General features: G+C 41.2%; 1 protein-coding gene across 16 annotated transcripts in view; it reads left to right on the forward strand.

Annotated features, from left to right (window-relative positions):
• Positions 1–23,729, forward strand: part of NCOA2 (nuclear receptor coactivator 2) — a 227,396-nt gene that overhangs the window by 161,541 nt on the left and 42,126 nt on the right. For 15 of the 16 annotated variants that reach the window (XM_032469988.1, XM_032469985.1, XM_032469986.1 and 12 more), the window contains 6 exons: positions 10,063–10,166; positions 14,168–14,345; positions 16,777–16,965; positions 19,177–19,278; positions 19,578–19,721; positions 22,787–22,934. In XM_032469988.1, the coding sequence (XP_032325879.1) occupies positions 10,063–10,166; positions 14,168–14,345; positions 16,777–16,965; positions 19,177–19,278; positions 19,578–19,721; positions 22,787–22,934 (865 nt within the window). Of the gene's footprint in view, positions 1–10,062; positions 10,167–14,167; positions 14,346–16,776; positions 16,966–19,176; positions 19,279–19,577; positions 19,722–22,786; positions 22,935–23,729 lie in introns of those variants that run through there. The other variant, XM_032469991.1, reaches the window with a different exon arrangement.

The raw sequence follows: 23,729 nt of genomic DNA on the forward strand, positions 1-23,729 counted from the left end.
AAAAAAGAAAAGAAAAGGTAGTCAAGATACCAAATGTAGGGTCTTTGTAAATTTTGGCCTTCGTTCCTTTCACTTTGACCTCATCACGCAGTTTGTGATCACCTCTGGTCCACACTGTTGCTGGGCTTCGAAACGTGCAGGGCCCACAGTTTCTACAGCCTTCACTTGGCGCCTGCTGCCTGGTGAGGCAGTCAGTTTCTGCATGAAGCTGACCCTGGTCTTGTTCATTGCCTGCTGCTGTAAATAGTTGTGGAAGACTGGTTGATGGTTCACTGCCACTCCTGCTTAAATTGAAGAGATTTCATTGCATACGGTGTTTAAAGGGTCACTTTAAAGACGTGTTTATTCCTGTTGTCATGATGAAATACAGCAACTGCTGGGTAGATATTTGACAGGAACTCTCTAGAATGTCTTTTGAACTCAGGAAACTGTGATAATGACAGACTTCATATTCTAGAAAATTAGGAATGTCTGCATTGAGATTATTTCTCAAATTCCTTCTAGTCTTTTTCTTTTCACCTAATCTCTTCCTCTGAGTACAGTGATCATTCTCCAAAGGTAGACAAAGTTTGGGTACATGTATTTAAAACCCACAAATACAAGTCAAATCATTCTCTTTGTTGTGGAGGTGAACGAACTTCTAAAAATTCTGCAGTGGCATATATTTGGCCTTCAAAACCAGTCAGATCCTTTATTTTATCAGGCTTTACTTCTCATTTGTCTAGACAGTTGAACATGCCATCCTAAGGTGACAGCTCTTCCCTGTAAGAGGGCCCTGGTGATCTTTGTGCAGAAGGTGAGCCATTCATAACAGCTCCGGGCCCCGATGCACCACCTTGCCCATGTGGTCAGCACTGATCCCTGCACCACCGTGCTGGAGCCCCAGTTCATTTTTGAGATTAGGTAGGGGGAAGGGGGTGCCCACTCTTTGATATGTGAAAATGTGAGTTCACAGCAAAGCTATTTTAAGCATTTGAATAGAATGGTTTAAACTTCTGTTTCTGTATGATGTAAAAATGGTGCGTGGTACAGTTTTGTAGGACGTAGTTAAGCTCTTCTCAGGCCCCGGACGGTACACTTTTCACTCTGTCCTCTCTTCCTAAAGAAGCCCTAGGGGAACAAACCTGAGTTCCAACCTGAGTTGCCACAAGCAGGGTTTCTCTGGAACAACTGTATACATTTTTTAGGTTTGTGTTGTGTGTATTTAACTGTCAGGTAGCTTCATACATGGTTCCTAATTGGTTAAAGGGGAAAAATACTAAAACAAAATACGTTTTGAACCAGGCAAACATGAACACACAGACGAGGACTAAGGAAAATAACCAGGAAAGGTGGCTTCAGGGGCCCCGCAGGTGTCCGACTTTGCTCGTAGGGATCGTGCAGCCTGCCTGAAGTGGGCTTGACTAGCAGTCACTGTACTTTCACACAGGAGTCCCTCAGTCTTTGTTTATGTCTTAGTAACTAACCTGCCAAGTTGCTCTAGACAGAACCTCATTTTTTAAAGATTTTTCACCCACCCATAGGAGATTTTGGTGGTTGCAAAGTGGTAAGATTTTTCTGGAGCCTACCTCTGGCGACAGGCCCACATGCCCCGTGACCCCGAGAGTAGGTCCAGCCTGCCCTGGCCCTCTCTGGTCCCTGTCCACAGAGCGCTCTCACCTGGGATGCCCCACTCACCCTACAGTCACTTCCTTTGTTCTGGGGAATTCTGATTGCCTTGACTCCTTGCTAGTATGCCCTCACCTCGGCCTGCCCTCCGCGGTCAGCCAGAGCCATGGTGCTACATGTACTTATGCAAAGTTATCAATGCTATGCTCTCTGTCCTTGGATGATATGATTTAACGTAATGTAATGTTTCAGGTCTCTAAATTGGATGATTCTATGTTCTATTATCAGCTTCTTGTATTAGGTGATTTAGATCAGGAACACCTGCTTTTTAAAAAGCCTGCTTGTGAGGTCCTCCTGTGATGGCTCAGCAAAGGCCCAAGCGAGCAGACTGGCACTCGATGGTGGTAGGCAAAGCGAAACTGGGGGTTGTAGCCTCCCTGCGGGATTGTTGGAATCACAGTGGGGAAGGAGAGGCATGTCTGTGCAAGTAGCTGTACCAATCTCTTCACGAGACACAGGCATCAGGCCCTGCATCTGTAGAGAAAAACTGGAAAGAAAAGATACCCAGATGGGCAAGAACACGAGGGGAGAAAGAGGCAGCAGGTCTAACACGCAGAACAGAAAGTGGATCAGAAAGCAAGAGGCTTGTCGGTGAGAGGAGAGTGGGGAGCGCAGGGGGCTCCTGGGCATGGAGGAATGGCCCCAGGGGACAGAGGAGGTCAGGTCCTAGCCTGGTTTGCAGTCTTCTGAGGGGCATCTCTCTGAACACGCACCACTCAGGTGTAGTGGAAGCTTGAGCTGAAGCCCCGTGAGCCCTGAAGGCAGTGAGGACCCCTGGCAGAGTAGCAAGAAGGGATGATGGGAAGTAGGGGGACCAGCCCTCCTCTGTTTCCTTCGTCCCCGCCCCTCTCTTCCCTCTGCTTTTATTGGACATCTCTGTGGTGTAAGCTTCATGCTAGTCACTGGGTGTCCAAAGTTGAACAGGGCAAGAACCTTGCCCGCCCCTGTGGGGATTCCAGCCCCTCCCCTGGCCCACCCTCACTTTCTAGATGGCTCTCCCAGCTCAGGCAGCGACCCTCCTCTTGGAGGCCCACTCTGAGAAGAACAAGAGACCTGATGAAGCACTCTTTTTTCTGGGTCCCCAGGTAAGTGAGTGATTTGTAGAAATCTACCTGGGTTGGTTTATTTTCTTAAGAACTATGAGTGGCTGGGAAAATCCCAGAGTCTGATTAAAAAAAAAAAAAAACTCCCTCCATGCCCAAACTACCTTTTCTAATGGAACAGGCTGTGACTTCCTAGATGGTAATCTGGGTGAGTAGAGTGGGTCTGTTTTTGTTTTTCATCATCTCTCACTAGTGGAAGGAGCATCAGTGACTTTTCTCCCCACCAAATGCTGTCCCCACTGGCCTGACCAGTGTGGGAATTTTCCCAATGTCCTGAGCATGTACCTTTCTCATTCCTTGTCTACTTCATACTTTGACTACAAAAGTCAGAGTCTTAGAATGGCCCTCCATTATGTTAAGTATGCAGTAAAACCCTTCAGAACAGATCCTTCTAAACAGGCATTTGTGATTTTTAGATTCTATATATCCTGAATTTCAGCTGCAGCTGTAAAGCTCTTCAGTATGAACACAAACATTATTGAGCCCCGACTGTATGCCAACCAGTGAGTAAAAAGACCTCTCCTGTAGCCAAGGGACAGATGTGAGTGCAAATCATCATCTCACAGTAAGAGGGGGAGAGAGCTGTTCGAGGGGAGTTAGGCACAGGGTTTTGCAGGAGCAGAGGGAGGGGCTTCACAGTGATGGGTCTTTAAAGAGAACAGGTGGAAGGGCATCTGTGCAAATGGAACAGTCTGAGAAAACACTTGAAATCTTCAACCAGGATGGTGTATTTGGGAAGCTAGACACAAAATATTGCTGGAGTGTCGGGTAGGACTGTTGGGAGGTGAGTTTTCCTGTGCTAAGAAACAGAATGATTTGCAGGTTAAAATGTTTATACTACTTAGACCAAAGTGTTTTAAAGGATTTTTAGAAACAACTTTTCATATAATTTCCATATATTAACCTATTTATTAAAATATTACATACTCCTGTAGTGTAATTTTGCTGGCATTGTTTGATTTAACATATATAATTGAAAGAAATAGAGCATTTTCATAGTTTGGTCTTTTGAGAGGCTGCTCTCAAATGTTCTCAGCACTGCATTTGAACTTCACCTCACTTCTTATTTCTTTCACACCTGTTGATTTTTTTCTACCCTCATGTAGTCTCAGTCTCACCTTTCAGCCTCATGATGCCACATAACTCCTAATGCCTTAGTGAGCAGCACCCATTGAAATAGAATTAACTCTAAATAAGCAGTTTTCATGTTTTATTTTGACTTCATCTCTTAATACTCCATTGCTGGAGAAGATTCAGGCAGAGACCCACCATGCTCACGCTGGAGAGTGAATGGATGCTGACCTGTGGCTGTAAGGACATGTGCTCGTTGCCTTTTGCTTGACCCACCTGCAGAATTCCTGAAGCCACTGATGATGCGGTTTACTGTGCATCTGCCTTTTTTTTTCCTTCTGTGATCTATCTTTAAGTCTAAGCTCCTGCACCGTAAACATATTTAGATTAGATAAAAGAAAATTTTGGACATATTGTTAATACTTTCTTGGCTTACTATGCAAGATTATCCACTGTCAGTTTTACCTATCGATACATTCAGTATTGATAGTTCACGTGTGAAGTGGGGCACCACATAAAATGGTCCAGTGGTGATAGCAGATTCAGTGATAGTTCTTAAAAACAACAGCACTTTCTAGCCAGTTATGCCAGGAATCTTTTCTGGTTTCTGTTTTCTCTCTTGATACATGTAGTCCATTCACTTTAAAAGTAGAGCCTACATATTTCAAACTTGTGGAGCCCATGTAGGCAGTCATGCCTCACCATTCATGAGAATGAAACTAAGCACATTGCTGTCTCTGCTGCAGAGAGCGAGGGGGCTTTGCTGGATGGAGTGGCCTTGAGATGGGGTCATTTTGCCGTCTCTTGGTGCTGAAGGGAACCATGACGTGTGAACGCTAAACTCAATGTCAGAGAGAGGCAGGCGACTGGGAGCTGAGGTTCCTCCCAGTACTAAAGAAAGTGCAGCTGCGCGTTTTTAATATGCACGGCAGGAGATTTCAGCGGCCTGATGATATATAGTGCATTAATGTGGAGAAGATAAACACATTTGGAGAGCACAGGAAGGGCCTTGTGTTTTTATGTTAGCAGAATGCTTCCTAATGAATAAGAATGTGCTGCTGGCTTCACAAAGCCAGATGGCAGCTTTTCTAATTTTAGTTGGGTGCAGATGCATAATTCTCTGGTTTTACCTTCTAGAACCTTTGAGATGCTACATAACTTCTCCTGTAATATTTTATCTATAGTGCTTGGCCAGAAACCGCCTGTCACTGTTTCAATGACTTCTTTGCTCTGCGTGGGTCCCAGGGCTGCTAGGTTTGACGGGCACTTCACCTGAAATCATCCAGCTCCTAAATGCAGGAAAAGATGGAAATTGTGGATGTATTCCCACTAGAGTCTTAAAAATTTGTTGTGGAGGTGATTAGACTTGTGTTTGATGTCAGTCTCCTGAAAAATTGATAGGTATCTGGGTGAGTGATTTTACTCATTTTGGAGCAGTGGAATTAATTATAAAACCTGCATGAAGTATCAGGTTCCATTTTAGTCAAAGATGCTAATACTTTAAATAATACTGCTTTAGTAAAAGCAACCATCCTCATGCTTGACCATCATGAAAGCAACTTGAACCTCTTACTTGTTCTGTGCCAGGGAGATCTAACCGTGGGCAGTGTTAACATTTTTTTGTATGTGGATGTAAATACCCTATGGATTATCTTCCCGCTGACGTATTCTTACAGGGTGAATAACTGATATTTGTTTAATTCTTTTTTAAGATAAACTAATTTACACAAGTTTTCCATGGCATCTTCAGAGGGTTTTAGAAAAGGAGAAAAGAAAGAGTATAAACTTCTCTAATAATGTCCGCATCAAACTGGCCCTCTAATGGGCAGACGTTAAACAGCATTTTGGTTTCTAAGTCATTGGTGGTTGCCTCTGCTGCTGTTGGCATTGGCACAAGGATGTGGCTGTCCGCCGCGCTGTGACTGCAGCCCTGTGAGGAGGTAGGACTCTGTCCGTATTCTGTGGGAAGAAGGCCCTTTGAGGTCATGTTTAGTTCAGTTGCCCAATGAACAAATAGATAAGACCTTCTAATATTATAAGATTCAGTTACCAAAAATCAATAAATGCTGTTTTTTAATAACTCATAAATTTCTTTAAAAAAATCACTTTATACTTTAAAAATAGCTAAGTATACTGTTTTAAAGAATAAATCAATTTTTGCAAGAATTGCAGTTCCTGATTTGCTTCTGTTCTCACCAGGAAACTTAAATTTTACTTTTCCTTTGTATTTTTAAATCACTTAAATATCTACAGCTCACACGCTTCCCTGTTCACCTTTCCTTTTGTTCTGAGAGGAAAACACGAATAATAATTACTTATAAAGAAAAGTGTATGGAATATTATATTAACGACTCCCCCCAGTTTGTGTTGTGACTCATCTTAACACAGTCCCTGAAGAGATGGGGTTTTGTTCTTCGCTTTGAAACTGGAAATCTAATTAATTGGTATTGGATTTCTAGAGTGCAGGCAAATGGAGGAGGGAACCGGATGGATTGCTCTGGGAGCAGCCACCGGGAGGGAAGGGACATGAGGAGGGAGAGGACAGAGGAGAGGCATCCTTCGACAGTCTCTCAAATCAGAGCTTTGCATTTGTGAAGCTGTGCTATTAAAAAGGTCACAGCTATTTTATGGTATTTTTGTCTTTTGGGAGTGAGGAAGAAAAGGATAGAATTATCTTCATTGTTATTCTCTTAGGTCTTAGTCTATCTAAAAATAATCACTTTAATAGTTAAAGTGCAGCAGGAAGAAATGGAAGTTGGGACATGGAGGAGAAATCTTGGAGGCTCTGAAATTAAATTTTATCTTCTTTTTTTGTTTAAGAGTTCCATCTGTAATAAAGAGATTGCATATGGTTTTGATCGTTTGAAACTCAAGGATGATCTTTCTACTGTTGAGTTTACTGAAGGATATTTTTGTAACAGAATATATTTTTATGGTTAATGGATGCAAAATATAGAAAAGTAAATATAATTTGTGACCACTGAGAAAACTGCCTAATTTAAAAATATTAAATAGTGTATTTTAAGTATGGTAATGCTGGTCTTACAGAAGTATAAATATATCTAAGGATTTAAGCTTATTTATATCTGGGACATAAAAATAGTGTACTTACTACTAAAATGCTCCATCAAGATACCAGTATATGTTCAGTTAACTTAACAATATGTCCCAAAGGAGTCCTTTTTTTCCTCCTATTTAATTTCAAAGCCCGAATGAGCATGGTACAGAGGTAGTGGTTACTTCATGAAAAGTACACAAATAACATAAATTCATGGTCAGTTTCATTTAGATTCCAGTTACATTGGTAAAGCAGTGTTTCTGGATATTTTCTGTCACTTCATATTATAGACTTTTTAATATTGAGAAATAGTCAAAGCACACATCTAATACAGAATTGATTAACAGATGGCAGATTAGTGGGAAGATGCATATATACAAACATTAAGTGAGGACAGGAGTGAGCGGCCCTCAGTTCAGCCCTTTGTCTCTTATTCATTTACCCTGTGAGTAGTGAAAATTTCCCATTCTCGTAATACATGTGTAAATAGTATTGTGTAAATATTGAACATTTTAAAAGTTCTCCTGTAAATAACCAATGGCTTCATCTGGAATTTTCTTTCCCAGCACGTGTTCCACTAATATGATTTCAGATTGACCTTGGGAGACTTTTTGTTGTTTTCATTTTTAATCAGGGATCCCTAGAATTCTAGCTTAGACAAACTTTTTGCCGTTGTTCCTTAATGCTGGTTTCATCATAGGCCAGGGTGAGATGTCCTTGGAGGCAGACGCCACACACCCGCTGCTTTTGCCATCTGCTTGTGGTCCTGCAGGGTCCAGCGCAGCTGCAGTGGACCTGAACTATTTTCAGCTACATCCAGCCATTTTTATCTCTTCTTTGAATGTAAAGTTAGTTCCCTGCAGTTCAGCCCTAAGTTGTTCTCACTTGGCTCACCTGTAAGTGTCGTGCCCCTCCCCTGGCTAGGCGTCATCTCTCAGGGGATGAAGATCGTTCACTCCACCTGCCCCGGAAGCATGAGTGAGACCATAGCAATGCGCCGAGATGCTTGGACGGTGTTACTGGTCGATTTCCTCATTCCAGCCCCTCATCCCGTGACTTCTTGTTAGCTGCCACTTTTCTTCTTTTAAAGGCTTATCAGTTGAATGTTATATAAAGAGAAAAAAATAAAGTGCTTCATTATTGCAATTAATTTTCCAGGATGAAAATTATTTTTATCCAGGCTTTCCAGTAGAGCCCAAACACATATTTTATGCACTCTAAGTGATCTCTTCCATTAAATTTTAGGCCCTCACCCTAAATTATATCTGATCTGTAGATTCCTAAAAATGAAAGGAACTGCTGCACAGATACAATGTCTTTCTACGTATTTTCTGATGAAAGTCTAAAATACAGTGAGCATGTTGCCAGAATATTTAGAATACCTCAACCTGAAAGTTTATCAGTGTTTTGCAACCTGCATGAATGAGTTTTCCAAGTTTGAATTTTTTTAATTCCACAAAATATTAATGAGTGAATTTAGGAAGCTTTTGGGTCTTTAGAATGATGATCAGATCTTCATATTTCAATATGTATATTAATTGTAATAAGACATAAGGATACAATGTATAACTCAAGGAATATGACCAATATTTTATAATAACTTTCAGTGGAGTACAATCTATAAAAACATGGAATCACTATGTTGTACACCTGAAACTGATGTAATATTGTAAATCAACTATACTTCAGTTTTTCTAAAAAAGGACTCAGAAATGGATTGCCCCAAACATTGTTATTTTGTATTTATTTTGCCCTAAAATGAGGCAATAAACACAAAAAACAATAATGTAATTGAGAAAACAGATACTCTCTGCTTATAAGCTCTGTTTTTGGAACTCAGTAAGGAAGAGCTAACAAAGACAGAAATGCTAGCAGTGAGTTACACATTTGTAAACTATAGTGTAGTTTTTAAAGTGTGTTGTACATATCATCTCCCTGACTCCTGTTATGGTTCGTGATGCACGAAGGCAGGTACTAAGGCCTTAAAAAGTTGACGTGACGTGCTCTGCCACATACGTCCCCTGAGTCCTACTTGAACTATGCAGGTCCTTTCTCCTTTTCCTCTGAAGCTCTCTGTCGTGGAGCAGACCGGCATAATTCCTAACTATTGCCTAGGTTCTCCAGTACAAATTAAGCTTTACAAGTTTTTTAAAAGTACTGTATAAAATCTTACTCTCCCCCCCAATAAAAGCAGGATTTACTAAGGTCATGAAAGCAAGTTGATTCTGAGTACTAAATTGATATACAGTTTCCTGTATTTGCATTTAATTACAACGATAACATGCAGTGTAAACAAGGGTGTAACTTATTCCAAGTCATTGGCACATTGTTTTGTGTTGTTTTCTAGCACGTTGTTGGGGTGTATCTGTCATGCTTTAAACTTTTTGTGGTGTTCTTGATATAACCAGTTTACATAAATTTTGATGACTTGCATCTGTTTCTTCCATGAGATTTTTCTACGACAGAATGTCTTCCAGGGCCTCGGGGTGGGCCTGGAAGTTGCCTCACACATTTCAGTCCAGGGGCGCAGATCACGCACGTCTGCACTAGACAAAAGGGCCACCGTTGGAGTTCTCACGGTGCTCAATAGGGTGCCGCTTCTCCCTGCCTTGAATTGTTAAGCACCTGCAGTCAGACAGGGGCCTCATCATTCTGGTTGCATTAGACGTGCAAGTGACAAGAGGCCGGGTGGTCGGGGAGCCAGGGCAGTGGCTCCAGAGCGGCCCCAGCGGTCGGGACTCGTGTTTATCCTTCCTCAGACCTGCGCCAGTGCCTCTCTGCTTACACGACCAAAGCCTGAACAGCAGGCCTTCCGTCTTCCCAGCTTGGGGAACCTCTGCAGCAGATTCATTTTGCCAAGCTGTGGAGCAGTTTTGCCATCTAGGAAAAATACTTGTCAGGGACTGGCATGAAACCACTGAACTCATTTTCTCAGCAGCCTGAAAGGGGTGCCGGGCCGCAGGTGCTAGAGGCGACAAGTGAACGTTCCGGCTCCTGCTGCCAGCACTTTCTCCATTCAGTGGCGCCGGGGATGTTCTCCAACCCTTAGAGCCATATCCGATCCCACTAGAGATTTTTAAAATCATTAAGATAAAAATATTTCTGTGTCACTCTGTCCTCGAACTAGCACTGCCATTTAATTTACACTCGTGTTTGTTGCAGAGAAAGCAGCAGCCGCCAACATAGACGAGGTGCAGAAATCAGACGTGTCATCCACCGGGCAAGGTGTCATCGACAAGGATGCGCTGGGCCCTATGATGCTTGAGGTAGCACATCCGCGTTTTGGTTCTGTACTTTACACTGTTGTTGACTTTCACAGTATTACATTTAATTTTCAGATGAATATAATTTAAGGATAATCCACACTTGGTTTTCACTGTTCACGTTAAAGTACTGCTAACCTCTTGAGCTTCCTAATATGTATCCATCTTTTAGCTCCTGATTCCTGCTTATATACATTTCAGATTAATATTGTAGAATTAAGTTAACTAGAATATAAATTTGAAAGGCTTTAACTGCCAGGTGAGCATTCCTTTTAGAAAACCATGTTCCCAACGCCTATTAAATTCTGTGATTATAATATATTATGGTTTGAAATATTCCTAGAATTCTTAGATTTTTATATATGCATGTACATGAGCCTATATATACAGGTTAAAATTGGAAGACCAAAGGAGATTTACACTTTTTATTTATGCTACTTCAAACTAGTTTATTTATTTCATTAAGATGAAAATTGAAGTAACAGGCAGAACTTTCAAGATAAGCACCTCCAGTGTAATGGTTGGACTTAACTGCCCATTCTTTATTACCTTTAGGAAGTTTTATGACCAGACTACTGTCTGGAATTTGTGAAGTCCCACTTTCTTATTTTGTTAACCAGTACTGTATTAAACACCAAGTCCCTTGCTGTACCTATTCCAAAATTAAAATTCAAGATGTAGGCTATGGTAAGATGAGGGAAAAAATGTCAGTGAATATTTAACAAGAAGAGGAGCCCTGAGACGTAAATTATGTCGGTCCTGAGGATAATTTACTCTGCTGATGACATGATGAGATTGCGAATCGCTGCCTGGCCAGAGGCTCTGCAGCACCACCACTGCAGCGGCACTTGACTTACAGCAGCCGCACGTGGAGGAGGAACTGGGATTTTTAAAGCAGAGATAACCAGTAATTGCCCCCTTTTTTTCAGCTGGTGCATAAGATGATTTTTATTTTTAGAAAATCTAATTCTGTGAAAATCTGCCATATAATTGGAGGGTTGGGGGGGCACAGAAAAAATTTAAAGATTGTCTGACCCAGTCTTTATATTTAGAAATGACAAAATTCATTCCTTGAGGCTGACCCTGCTGGCCCTCTAGAATCACTAGCTTGAAAACATCCAACTATAATTTTCAGGGAAAAAGCAAAAACACACTTAACTTGAATTCCCAGAGCCAACAAGGCAGTGGACGGCCAGAGAGTGTTAGTTCTCTCTGGCTGGTTCTCAGAAGCAGATAAGAAAACTCTTAACTAGATGGACTATTGAGAGTTAGATGAAAGAACCAGATAAATTCCTGTAAAAATTTTTTTTTGAATTATAATCAAAATTAGTTTGAAAGTGATGGTAATCTCATTTATTAAAACAAGGAAATTTCCACATACCTCTGTTTATTCCTTATATCAGGGGAAATTAAAGTAGGGTGAAAACTCTTGGGAAGATTTTTGATGCTCCTAGAAAGAAATGCTTGGAGTAACCACAGGGCTATGACTTAAGCTTTTTGAGAGCAAGTTCACTAATTGCAGAAATCAGATTGCTAGATGTCAGCGGACCTTGTCTCATAACATCAAATCAGCATTTTTACTGTTTCAAAATAGTCTTCTGAGAATTCAGAGCATTGAGCAAATACCTGTGTAGCAGGACGTTAGTGCTAAATATGTGAGAGATAAAGTTTTGAATCTGGAGACTGAAGGTCTGTATTTAAATCTTTATCCCTGTTTACATGTAATAATTTAGACAGAGAAACCTCATTCTGGTTGAGCTGTTCTCGGCATAGATGCACACTCATGCTTACATCATAGCATAGTGGTTGCTAGGCAACCAAACCAAATGTCAGCTTTTTTCATCAGAGCATATCACAGTGAGCTTTAAAAAAGAGTTTTATAAGATGAAACAATTCCGTTTTTCAGTTGTATTTTGCCACAATCAGGCTTTGTACATGGTACTAGGCAGTAGGAAGCTACATGTACTTTCAAAAGTGAACAATAGGTAATACAATTATGAAAATCACTGTTGAAAGTGTATTTAAAGCAGTGAGTTTAAAAGGATACTTGATCCATAGCTAATCAACTGACTTCCTGTCCCCACCCTCACAGACCACACCCCTTCAGGCACACCCTTATACAAAGTTTCCAACAGTCAATGCCAACTTTTATGGAAGGATATTTACGTATAGTGTTAGTTTACCCCTTTTATTGTTTATTCCATTTGGAAAACGTGGCTGAACATTTAAGAAAAACTTAAAACCAAGTGGTAAGATGTGTGTGTGTGTGTGTGTGTGTGTATTTTAAGAGCTTGCTTTTGGTGCCTTATGGTCAGTTCTAATTTGAGAGAACACTTTTGTGATGAAAATAGAATTAAAGGTGGAATATACTCAAAGCTCACAAAATAGGAGCCTGTTAAATAATAACTTAAGGGAAAAACAAACTAGAGGAAAAATAAACACGTTATGCCCCATTCATACTCATCATTCAGTGTGTACACATAGCATTCATGTCCACAGTAGTAGTAAATACAAAGCATGAGGAACCTGTGACATCACCTGGGTGGACCATGTGGCCCTGGCCCACGGTATGCCTGATCCATGTTCAGACTCTTCTAGTCCTGATCACTCACCTGACCCACAAAACAGTACTGACAAGTCCACGTCAGAAAGGGAAAGGAGGACTAAGAGAAACTCCCTGAGCTCCCAGCCAAGGTGACCATGTTAGCTAGAGGGGCTGGGGAAGCACTGGAGGAGAGCACTGGGCTGCACAGAAATTGACAGCACGGGCTTTGGAGTCAGGTCCACCTGGATTTGCGTCCCACCTCTACCACTGACTGGTTAGTTGCAAGAGCTTGGGCAAATCAGTTAACCTCTGAGTCTCAATTTTTCCACCCTGTATAAATTGGAAAAGATAAACCATTCCTATAAAAAAGAAAGCGAGAGGGGTGGAGGGAGGGGGAGAGACAGGGAGGGAGGGAGGGAGGAAGGAAGGAAGGAAGGAAGGAAAAATAAAGAAAAGGAAAGAAAGAAAAGGAGGGAATAAAATGTAAACCATTTCTTTCAGAGTTGTAAATATTAAAAAGACACTGTGTGTTTGAAACTCAGTAAACGTGTCAATATCCATTATTCTTCTCTTTATTTCCTGAAATGATCCTAGATCTTTCATGTTTCCTAATATACTTTGGAATGACAGCAAAGTGAGGCGATGCACCTATCACAGGAAAAATGCTACTGCTGTCTAGGTGATTTAGGAACCTGCATCTTAACAACCCACAGAACAAGGAATACAGATGGGCACAGTTAGTTAAGTTTCTAGTTCTCACTGTTGAAAACCTAAACCTCAGGTCCCACTCTAGTCTCTAGACATTGCTGGCCATATCTCAACATGAGGTCCCCAGGAAGACTAGTTGGTCACGTGAGAGATGCACTTCCCAGACCCCTTCCCCATTTACACCAAACAGTAGAGGATTGTTGTTTCTTACAAGGTCTGAGACCACCTTGGATTCTTTTCATTTAAACCTTGGTAGCTTTAAAGGCAGTAAAATTTTCTGATTTTTTTTTTCTTGGCATTTATCCTTAAACTGAGGGAAAATTATCAGTGACCTTGCTCCCATTGTATTACATGAGGAACTATACAAAAAAATTACTCTGTATTGGATCAGGTGCATAAAAGTTGTTCTTGGTCCTATGGAGTACATTAATCTCATTTGGTGACTGCAGAGAGAGGCCTACATAATTTACTTGGCAATAATTATCCCCTGATAAATTAACAGAGTGAATGTTTGTCATTAGTTGTGACAAAAAGCCCTGATGTAGGCTCTCCCCCACTTACTAAGATGGAATAATTTCACCAAGAGGAAATGTGTTAATTGTATCTGGATGCTGGGAGAGGCGGGAGAGATATGGCTTTTCTCTCCACATGTGAATTACATGTTTCCTTTAAAGGGACCATTCCCTTCTTAACAGTCATGTGTGATTTTATGCTGCATCCTTTCTAACCCAATTTGTGCCTCTTCCCTTAGGCCCTTGATGGGTTCTTCTTTGTAGTGAACCTGGAAGGCAACGTTGTGTTTGTTTCAGAGAATGTGACACAGTACCTAAGGTATAACCAGGAAGAGCTGATGAACAAAAGTGTATACAGCATCCTGCACGTTGGGGACCACACTGAATTCGTCAAAAACCTGCTGCCAAAGTCTATAGGTAAATGACTGCCTTCTGGGTCCCTCTTCACCACCCCACCCCAGCCCACCCCCATGCACACAGTCTTGACTAGAGGGGGTAAAACAGAACTGTATCATGTCAGTGGGGATGAGAGTAACGGGGTTGTTTTTTAGAGATGCTTGTGTTAAGTGTTTACCTTATAAGTCATGGAGAGAAGGACATCTGTTGACATTGACTGTGAATGGATGATCTATTTGACCTTGTATTTAAAGTACGTGAAAATAATTCAGATGGAAAGTTCTCATACAACAACTGTTCCATGGGGCTTGTCTGATTGTCCAGTGCCCCCCTGCAGACCCTGTCCAGCCAGCCGACTCTGTTTTGTCCTTTTTTTCCACGGCCATGTAAGAAGAAGGTCACGAGAAGCTTGAGATTCAACTTATTTTAAGTCCAACTTGTGAAAAGAGTACCATGTGGGTGTATAAGACGTTCTAAAAATAAAACGCTGAGGAACAGGTGGCGTATAGAGGTCCGAATGCTCTCAGCCTGGGAGCCCTAAATGGGCTTTGCAGACTCTTGGGTGGCCCCTGCAAGTGGCATCACCGGGTGCTGCCTCCACCCCACCCTCCCTGCTTCCCCATCTTGATTCGGAGATGCCGTCCAAGTAGACATGATCATGATGGGCTGTATTGGAAAGTGGGTGATTCACAGCGTGGGCTCACCTCAGTGGCTGCTCCGGAACAGTGCTGCTCCCACTTACTCAGTGGCTCTTTTTTTATATTCTCACTTAAACTGATGATGCTAAGAACATCTTCATGGGTAAAAAGAAGTGCATATTTCAGTACACAATAAGGTCAAGTCCTGGGTTAGCAAGTATTTTTGTTCCTTTTCTGAAAACTTGTCTCTACTAGCTGGTCGTATTGTTACCACAGCAAGTAGGAAAAGGCCCTTTCGGGTTCCTTATGGCTAACGTTTCTGGTGCGATGACCCACAGTAATAGAAAGTACGCGAATACTCGTGAGATTCTTTTATTATATTCTCCAGTAAATGAACAAGAAAATGGGATTTCTTATTTAAAGTAACTAGTATTTTTCAAATCTCTTCAGTAATTTTATGACTTCCTCAGAGGACTTGTGCCTATTAATTCCTTGTCTAAAGAGCTCTTGGCCTTACTTTATATTGTACTTTGAGCATAAAAGCTTTCAACTTACTTATTAACCTGAATTAATAAAACTTTTTTCTTTGATTACGTAGTCTCCATTATATGCATATGCTTTTAAGAATACTGGTGGTGAAATAAACATCTCAGGTGTCTGGCTAAAGCTAGCAATGTTTCCTTCTGTCAAACAATTTCTGGCAATTAACTTGATATATTTCCTTTTTCTCTCTAGGGTTTGTTTCCTTCTTTATTCCTCTGCAGCCCAGTGCCTGTGGCTTAACATTGTATCCACCTAGATGGCCTCTTAAGCATTTTCTAACTAGTGATTTTGGGATATGTTTATCTGTCTAATGGTTGGCCCTTTTTTTGACTCCCTCTTTCCCTGTCCTATTGGTCCAAGTATTTTTTAGATGAAACACAAGGAACAGTAAAGAAAATAATACCAAAATGAGAATTAGGATTTGTTCTGACTCCAGCTCTTCCAGTAGTTGGACATTTCTTTAGACATCAGTTTTCTCATCTGTAGATGAGGAAGGTGATCTGGTGACCTTTACACCCTTTAACTCTCAAAATCAGACATTCTTCGATTCCTCTCTTTGATTTGTCTGATGCATCACCCCCCCCCCCAAAAGATGTCTTTTTCTTTTGTTATCTTTTTATTGAACTAGTATATACGTTTCTAAGGGATTGATAATAAAACAGAAGTAGGTTTCAGTTGAAAAGAAATAAATGACATTAACAATGTATCCTCAAGGACATTCCAGTCTTACTGAAAAAATATACATGGAGCAAAGAGACTGCAACAGGGTAATTCAGCAGCAGCCAATTTACAGAATAGACACTGAAGTTTCTGTAAAATTTCGGATCTGTAAGAGGAGGCAAGAGTACGTTTGGATGGGAGGAGGGGCGGCAGCCTGACATTTTAGATCAGGTGGCAGGAGCAGAGAGATCCGTGTAGGACTGGGTACAGAAAGTGATGGGGGAGGCTTGTGCTGGGCAACGTGAAAGATCTGGTCGGATGGGTAAGATGTGGCTGGTTAGTAATCAAGGCCTGAGCCCAAAGGGAAGGGGTCGGAGTGAAGGGTAAGAAATGTAAAAGACATTTGAAATTCCCAAGAATTTTCTCAAGTTGTTAAAGCACTGACCCAAGAAGTTTTTCCCTTTAGATTATGAAATTACTTAGAAAAGTACGAACACCATATAAAAGTAAAATAACCGTAGGTTTCCCACATCATTTGGAGAATTCGGCAGAAGCGAGTCTGATGCTAAGTTTCTTTACACCGTTGGGTTCATTTTTTTTTCCTTGCTCAGTGAACGGGGGATCTTGGTCTGGCGAACCTCCCAGGCGGAACAGCCATACTTTCAATTGTCGGATGCTGGTAAAACCTTCACCTGAGTCCGAAGAGGAAGGTCACGATAACCAGGAAGCACATCAGAAATACGAAACTATGCAGTGCTTTGCTGTCTCTCAACCAAAGTCCATCAAAGAAGAAGGAGAAGGTAGGGCAGCATCTCTGGGATGTTTTATGTCACATATTCCTGTGCTGCTGCTTTCATGCTCAGTCATCTAAAATTGGAGGCCACACAAAGAAGAATTTAGAGGCAGTTTCTCTTTTCTACATGTTCAGTGTCTGATGCTTCAGCCACTGGCTGCATGTGGCTTTTGAGCATTTGAAATGTCCGAAATGCAACTGGTGGAGCACATTTTCTCTTCTGTGAAGTTGACATTAAATAGCCACACGTGGCTTAGTAGCCACATGCTAGAGCAGCTCTGCTAGTGGGTGAAACTCTTGGGGATCCTAGGCTCCTCTGAACCTACTGCGAGCTTGGAAAATGCACCCAGCCCAAACATTTTTCATATACCTTCAAGGGAGTCATGAACTTCATGTGGTTTATCCTTGGGTGCTGGGCCCAGAGTACAGTGTAAGAGAATGACACTTGAGAGGATAGAGATGTGTGGGGAGTAGGGAAAGGGCTCCAGGCTATGAGCTCTCAGGCTCTTCCCCTTAAAGACATGCTGATGTAGTGTCCACCTTCTACGCCCTCCGAGCAGTCCATTCCACACCTCTGAGTGTCACCGCCTGTGACATGGGACAGGACTGCCGAGCACGTTCTGCATGCAGAGCACGAGGGGAAGAGCGAGGGCCATTGGTGAAAGGAAACATCATGGGCTTAATAATCAGACAGGCCGGCTCCTAATTCAGCCACTTAGCAGCTCTGACCTCTCTGAACATCCGTTTGCTCTCTTAACCAGTGAAGTCAACACTGCCAGTATCACAGAGTAATAAGGCTAAATGAATATGCCTGAGCTGTGATTGGCATTCAATACTAGGTATTTAATCCTCTTTTTAAAAATATGTAAGTAATTTAAATTTTATTGGAAAGAAATAGAGCTGTCACAGATGATACATAGTTTTCACAATTAAATTTTTCCGCAGATATGAACTGTCAGGTGATTTTATTCTCCTGTACACAGCAGAGTAAGTGCTGCTGATTCACCAAAAATATTCTGCAGCCGAGCTCGCTGATGATTCTGTGTTGTATATTTAACCATTTTTGTACATTTAAAATCTGATTCTGGATATTTACGCAGCATAGCATAAGGGTGGAGTTTCTGAGCCATGGTGCGCTTGGGTTCAAGTCCCAGCTTTGCCAAAGTTTTGCGTGATGTTGGGCAAGTTGCTGAAACTTTGTGCTTTGGTTTTCTCCTCTGTTAAATGGAGATGATGCTAGTGCCTGCCTCACAGAGTTATTAAAAGGATTCAGTGAATTAGGAGCCTGTAAAGTAGCTAGAAAGATACCTGTCTCATAGTAAATGCTCCAAACCTTAGCTTTTATCATGTGGATGATTATATTTTTTTGTGTGTGATACTATTACTGGATATATTTAAAGAAAATTTCCCCCAAATTTAAAGGTGAATGGTCATAAATCAGTGACATAGATATGAAGTGACTTTTTGTTTTTAATGGAGGTGCTGGGGATTGCACTCAGGATCTCGTGCATTTGAATAAGCACGCACTCTACCACTGAACTGTACCCACAGCCCCCGAAGAGACATTTGTTATCAACCTTTTTATCCAGCATTTCTGAAATTGAAAAGGCTTGGCAGTATGCTCTGCATGTTACAAGATAAATAAAACACTTCCCTGTTCTCCAGAAGTGAACCCAGAACATTAAACTATTGAGGTGGGGGAAGCATCGGCTGTGCGAGGAGCCAGCCGGGGTCAAGACTCTGAACTTGGCACATGCTGCATTTTCTAGGTTTGGTCTCCAAATCTGAGTCTAGACTCCACTTATCTTCTTTGTCTTACATTGCATGTCGCCATTGTAGGGGTGTTCACATAGTTTGGTCAAAGGTACGTCTAGTTTCCCTGTATCCTGGTGAGCCTCAGACTCAAGAATCCAGCCCCTGACAGAGCACCGGTTTGTCGTTTTCATCATTTGTGAGCTTTATTATGAATTTGTCTGGTTGTTACCATCAGCCAGTTAATAAGGAAGGACTCCATTCTTCCCCACTGCTGGGGAGATGGCTTTGGATGTCTGCCTCTCATGTGGTGGGTATGCTTTTAGCACACGTGTCATGTGGCTCCCGCAGTTTATCCTTAGCTGGACACCCTCCCCTTAGATCTGCAAGTCTGTGCTGTCATAAATATATTTGAGTTTCTTTGCATCACTACCAAAGCCTAAAATGATAATGTATGTGATTGAAGATTTGCAGTCCTGCCTGATTTGTGTGGCTAGAAGAGTTCCCATGAAGGAGAGACCAGTCCTTCCCTCATCAGAAAGTTTTACCACTCGCCAAGATCTCCAAGGTAAATTTTCTTGCCAGAGAAGGCCACAAAATCATTCTTGAATACTCAGATGTTTGTAAATGCAAGGACTGGGTTTAGGGGACTGTCAGGGAGCTGGTGGTAGTGGCGAAAGCGTGGAGGAGGAGCTGGGGGACAGGGAGGGGTCGGGGCTTCCTCGTGATTGTTTTCACAGTCTACCCTCGTGGTCAGCGCGCTGTGCTACCAGGTCTAAATAAATAAATTTTTATCTTTTTAAGATTTAATTATTTCTGTGAATACGAGATCCGTGTGTAGGTCTAATGCTTACTGTTATTTGATAGGCAAGATCACATCACTGGATACAAGCACCATGCGGGCAGCCATGAAGCCAGGCTGGGAGGACCTGGTGAGGAGGTGCATTCAGAAGTTCCATGCACAGCACGAAGGGGAGTCTGTGTCTTACGCTAAGAGGCATCATCATGAAGGTAACAAACTCTAAATGATATTTTTCTTGAAGTTGATTTTGCTAAATTGCGGCTTTTTGGGAGTGCTTTCCCCAAAACCGTGATTCCTGACGTCCCCCTCCGGGGACTCGGATCTGGTGACCCTTCGCGTTCATGTGTACTTGCATCGTCTTGCCCAGGACTGTTGCCATCTGAAGGAAAATTTAGTAGGAGAACCTGTAGGGCTAAGCATGTGGTGAAGGAAATCGAATTGGAGGTTATAATTTCACAAAGACAGACGAAAGGAAAGGGAAAGAGATGATTTATTTGACCCAAGCTCTCTGGATGTGTGAGACGGCAGACTCAGGTACCCTCTAATAGCAAAAGAAGTACCATCTGAATCATAAAGAAAGTAAGAATGAAATGAAATTTGCAAGAGCAAGTGAATTCCTGATGGAGCTGGTGGTGGGATCCCACACCCTCCTTCCAGGGGATGACCACAGAAGACTTCCCAGATGTTTCTAGATGAAGTGACTTGTCTGAGGTCACACAGTAAATGAATAGGACACCTGGAACTCAACCCAAGACTTCAGAGTCGTATTTCAGTACTAATAGCAGCCCTCACTGCACCTGATCTTTGCCTGGAATTGTTCCTCTTTACGTGAGCCCGGTGGTCCCCACTGCCCACCGATGAAGTAGGCGTCTGACTCTCGTGGGCACTGCAGCCAGTGAGATGACGGCCTCAGGAGCCTTCGATTAGAAAGTGTCCACACCACGTGGGGATGAGAGGCCTGTCCTGGCAGCCACGCCGCTGTGCTGTCCCCACGGTCCTGTCTACGGCATCACTTCTTCTCCAGTGCATTCTGATTTTTTGTTAAATTGGCAAGAACCACAAAAAAATTCCTTGGTGCTTACTAAGTACTGCGTGGGGAAGAGAGTCACTTTTTCCTCTGTCTTCTGACTCTTCTCCCGGGCCCGGCAGGGGGCACATGGTTATGGGGCGTGGATTCCACAGGCGTGGCCAGAGGGACAGGGACTGTGTGCCTCGTAGCTCAGTATGGCAAATTGTCTGCATTTTTGCAGAAAAAAATTGTAACTCATTGAAAATAGAGTTGTCATTGGTCATCTTCCTTAATGTGCACCAATGATTTTAGACTTTACTGATAATGTTTGTATGTTTAAACTTAATGCTTTTAGGATTGCTTATTGAGAAGTATGGATGATAGTAAATGACCTCTCTCCCCATTCCCTTATTTTTTTTTCTTCCTCTTCTTCATCCTTTTCATTTTCTTCATTATTTCTTAGAAGTAAGCACATAATCCAACAATTTGTGTCTTCTTTAAGTGGGAAGGAATAAAAGGAAATAAAGATGCTATGTTTGACAGAAATCAATAATCAGCCTGCCATTTCACTAGATCTAGTTTAAAATAAAAAGAAGATTAATGAAGAATGAGAAATCCCCATGAGGAAACGTCTACTCCTTGGGCCCTGAGTAGCAATGCCTCAGATTAATTCCATGGCTTCCTGATTCCTTACAAAAGGGTTTACACAGTTGTACCAGGCACTGTGCTAGGTTTAAACAGATGGGGCCCACAGAAAGGAAACCCCATAATGTATGAAATACATTTCTTCCAAATGTATTCAACAGTAAACGGGTAATCGTTTACCTTGAATAAAAATCTAACAGAAGGCTTTGTTTATACAGAGGAGCTTCCTAATGTGTCAGGTGCATGCTTACACATACCTGCTTAGGAGAGATGTTTGATGTAGACCAGATGGAATGGAAAATCTTAAGTGATCACAGCCAAGGTCAGATAAAATTCTGAAATTATAAGCCATCAGAAATAGAAAATTTGTGTTTATGCTACCTTTTAGGAGCATAGTGTGCAAAGCAAGATGCACATATGTACAGTAATTCATTTCTAGCTCTGCCTCTTCCGAGTCACTTCATGCAACAGTTGGTGCAGAAGGTAATGCCTAAATACCGCGTGTACCTGAGTACCTGAAACTGCAGAGGGGCTTCCATCGGGGAAATTGCTCAGAGTGAAATATTGCCAAGAAATCAGAATCCACGTTGTAGGTCAGCAACTCTGTCTTTCTCTCTCTCTCACTTTTTTCTCTCTCTCTTTCTTACTTGTGGCAATTTTGTAGAATGATGAATGTGCGTGGTCACTTTGCGACCAACTATTCAACCCACAAAATTTATTCTGGGGATTTTGTGGTAAAACGTGGTAGTCTTCTTAAAATGGTTTAGGAGGTAACTAAACCATATGGCTACTTTTTTTCTGAACCAAAATGTTCTTTTTTAAAATGCAATATTTGACAATTTTAAAAGTTTTTTTTTTTAAAGAGAGGCCTGAAATTTTAAGAGAAATTGTTTTAACCTAGTTGATTTCTTATACTTTATGCTGTAGTCTTGAAAATGGAAACACCGGATTCTTTATCCAGATGTTAAACCAATTTCATATCACCAAGATCTGTACTTTCATTATTTCAGTTTTCTATGTAGCTTTTTTTCTCTGAAAAGATTCTTCTGATTGTTTTTATCTTTTACTTCCTGTTGTTCTAACCACAGAAATTTCTTATACACTGAGAAACAGGAGTGGGGAATAGTAGTGTGGAATGATGGATTGAACAGTATGTAACTTCAAGATGAATATTTGAAGGATATATTCAATGTCAGCTAAGTTTTCCTGTAATACTTATATTAGTTTAAAGAGAAATTAAAGGCACCTTGTACACTTTAGAGGTATCATTGTATTGTTTTCTCACATTTTAAACAAAGCATTGTAAAGCTCATTTTGAGCTAATAAATTGGTTACACTGTTTTGCCATGATACTGAAGATTTTTAAAAGATCATAATTTGAGGGTCCAAGCTTCAGTTGGGGAAGAAACTCAATATATTGAATTTATTGGTATTTTGAGTCAAAGATAAATGTGCTTTTAAAAATTTATAGTGTTCTAATATCGTGAAATACTACTTACAACTCGGTTTAACTTGCTGGTAGGGAAATACTAAACTTAATGATGTTTTTTACTGTTATTATGTCTTGTCCTCCCCTGCCCCGATTTTGTTTCTAAACATGCGTTGTCTCCTTGCCTGCAGTGCTGAGACAAGGGCTGGCATTCAGTCAGATCTACCGTTTCTCCTTGTCCGACGGCACTCTTGTGGCCGCGCAGACGAAGAGCAAGCTCATCCGCTGCCAGACGACTAATGAGCCTCAGCTCGTGATATCATTACACATGCTGCACAGGTAGGCGGTCCTCCTTCTGGGAAGCCATCTCCCCTGCCCAGGTTAGGAGGGAAGGTTATGAAAGCAACAAGTCATCCTACAGCTTTTCAGTTTGGCTAGACATTTCTGTTGACCAACCCCAGGCATGTAAAAATGTAAAATTAAATTAAAATGTAATTGTCATTAACTGTTGGCTAAAAGACGGCTCATGATACTGACATTCAAAGTTGGGGCTACACTTTGAATTTTAGCCTTAATACTAATGAATTTTAAAACCCAGCTAGAAGAACACAGGCTAGCACTTTGCTCTGACATGACTGCCTGTTATATCAGAGAAGGAAAATGGATCACTTCTCAGATGTGGCACATGCAGGGCAGGGATATTAGCCACTAGAATGATTTCTGCTACTTCGTGTTTAAATCTAAAACTTTCAAATATATATATACTTAGAAGGAGTATTTGAGGTTGTTATTCTCAGGTTTAAATCAACTTTTTGACATTAGACTTTAAATTGAAGGTTAATTAACATTTCCATAAAAAAATAAAAGTAAGGAAAATTGAATGTTTGACTTTAAAGTAAATGTCTAATCTATAATGAAAAAGAATATGAAAACGAATATATGTATGCATATGTATGACTGAAACATTATGCTGTACAGCAGAAATTGACACATTGTAAACTGACTATATTCTTCAATAAAAAAAGAAAAAATAATAAAAATTTTTGAAAATTAAAAAAGTAAATGTCATAAACCATATTGTTTTAGAGCACAAACTTAGGGAAATGATTATGTTTCAATTTATATAAATATTTA

This window comes from Camelus ferus, chromosome 29, assembly GCF_009834535.1.
Source record: "Camelus ferus isolate YT-003-E chromosome 29, BCGSAC_Cfer_1.0, whole genome shotgun sequence".
NCBI classification, from domain to species: domain Eukaryota; kingdom Metazoa; phylum Chordata; class Mammalia; order Artiodactyla; family Camelidae; genus Camelus; species Camelus ferus.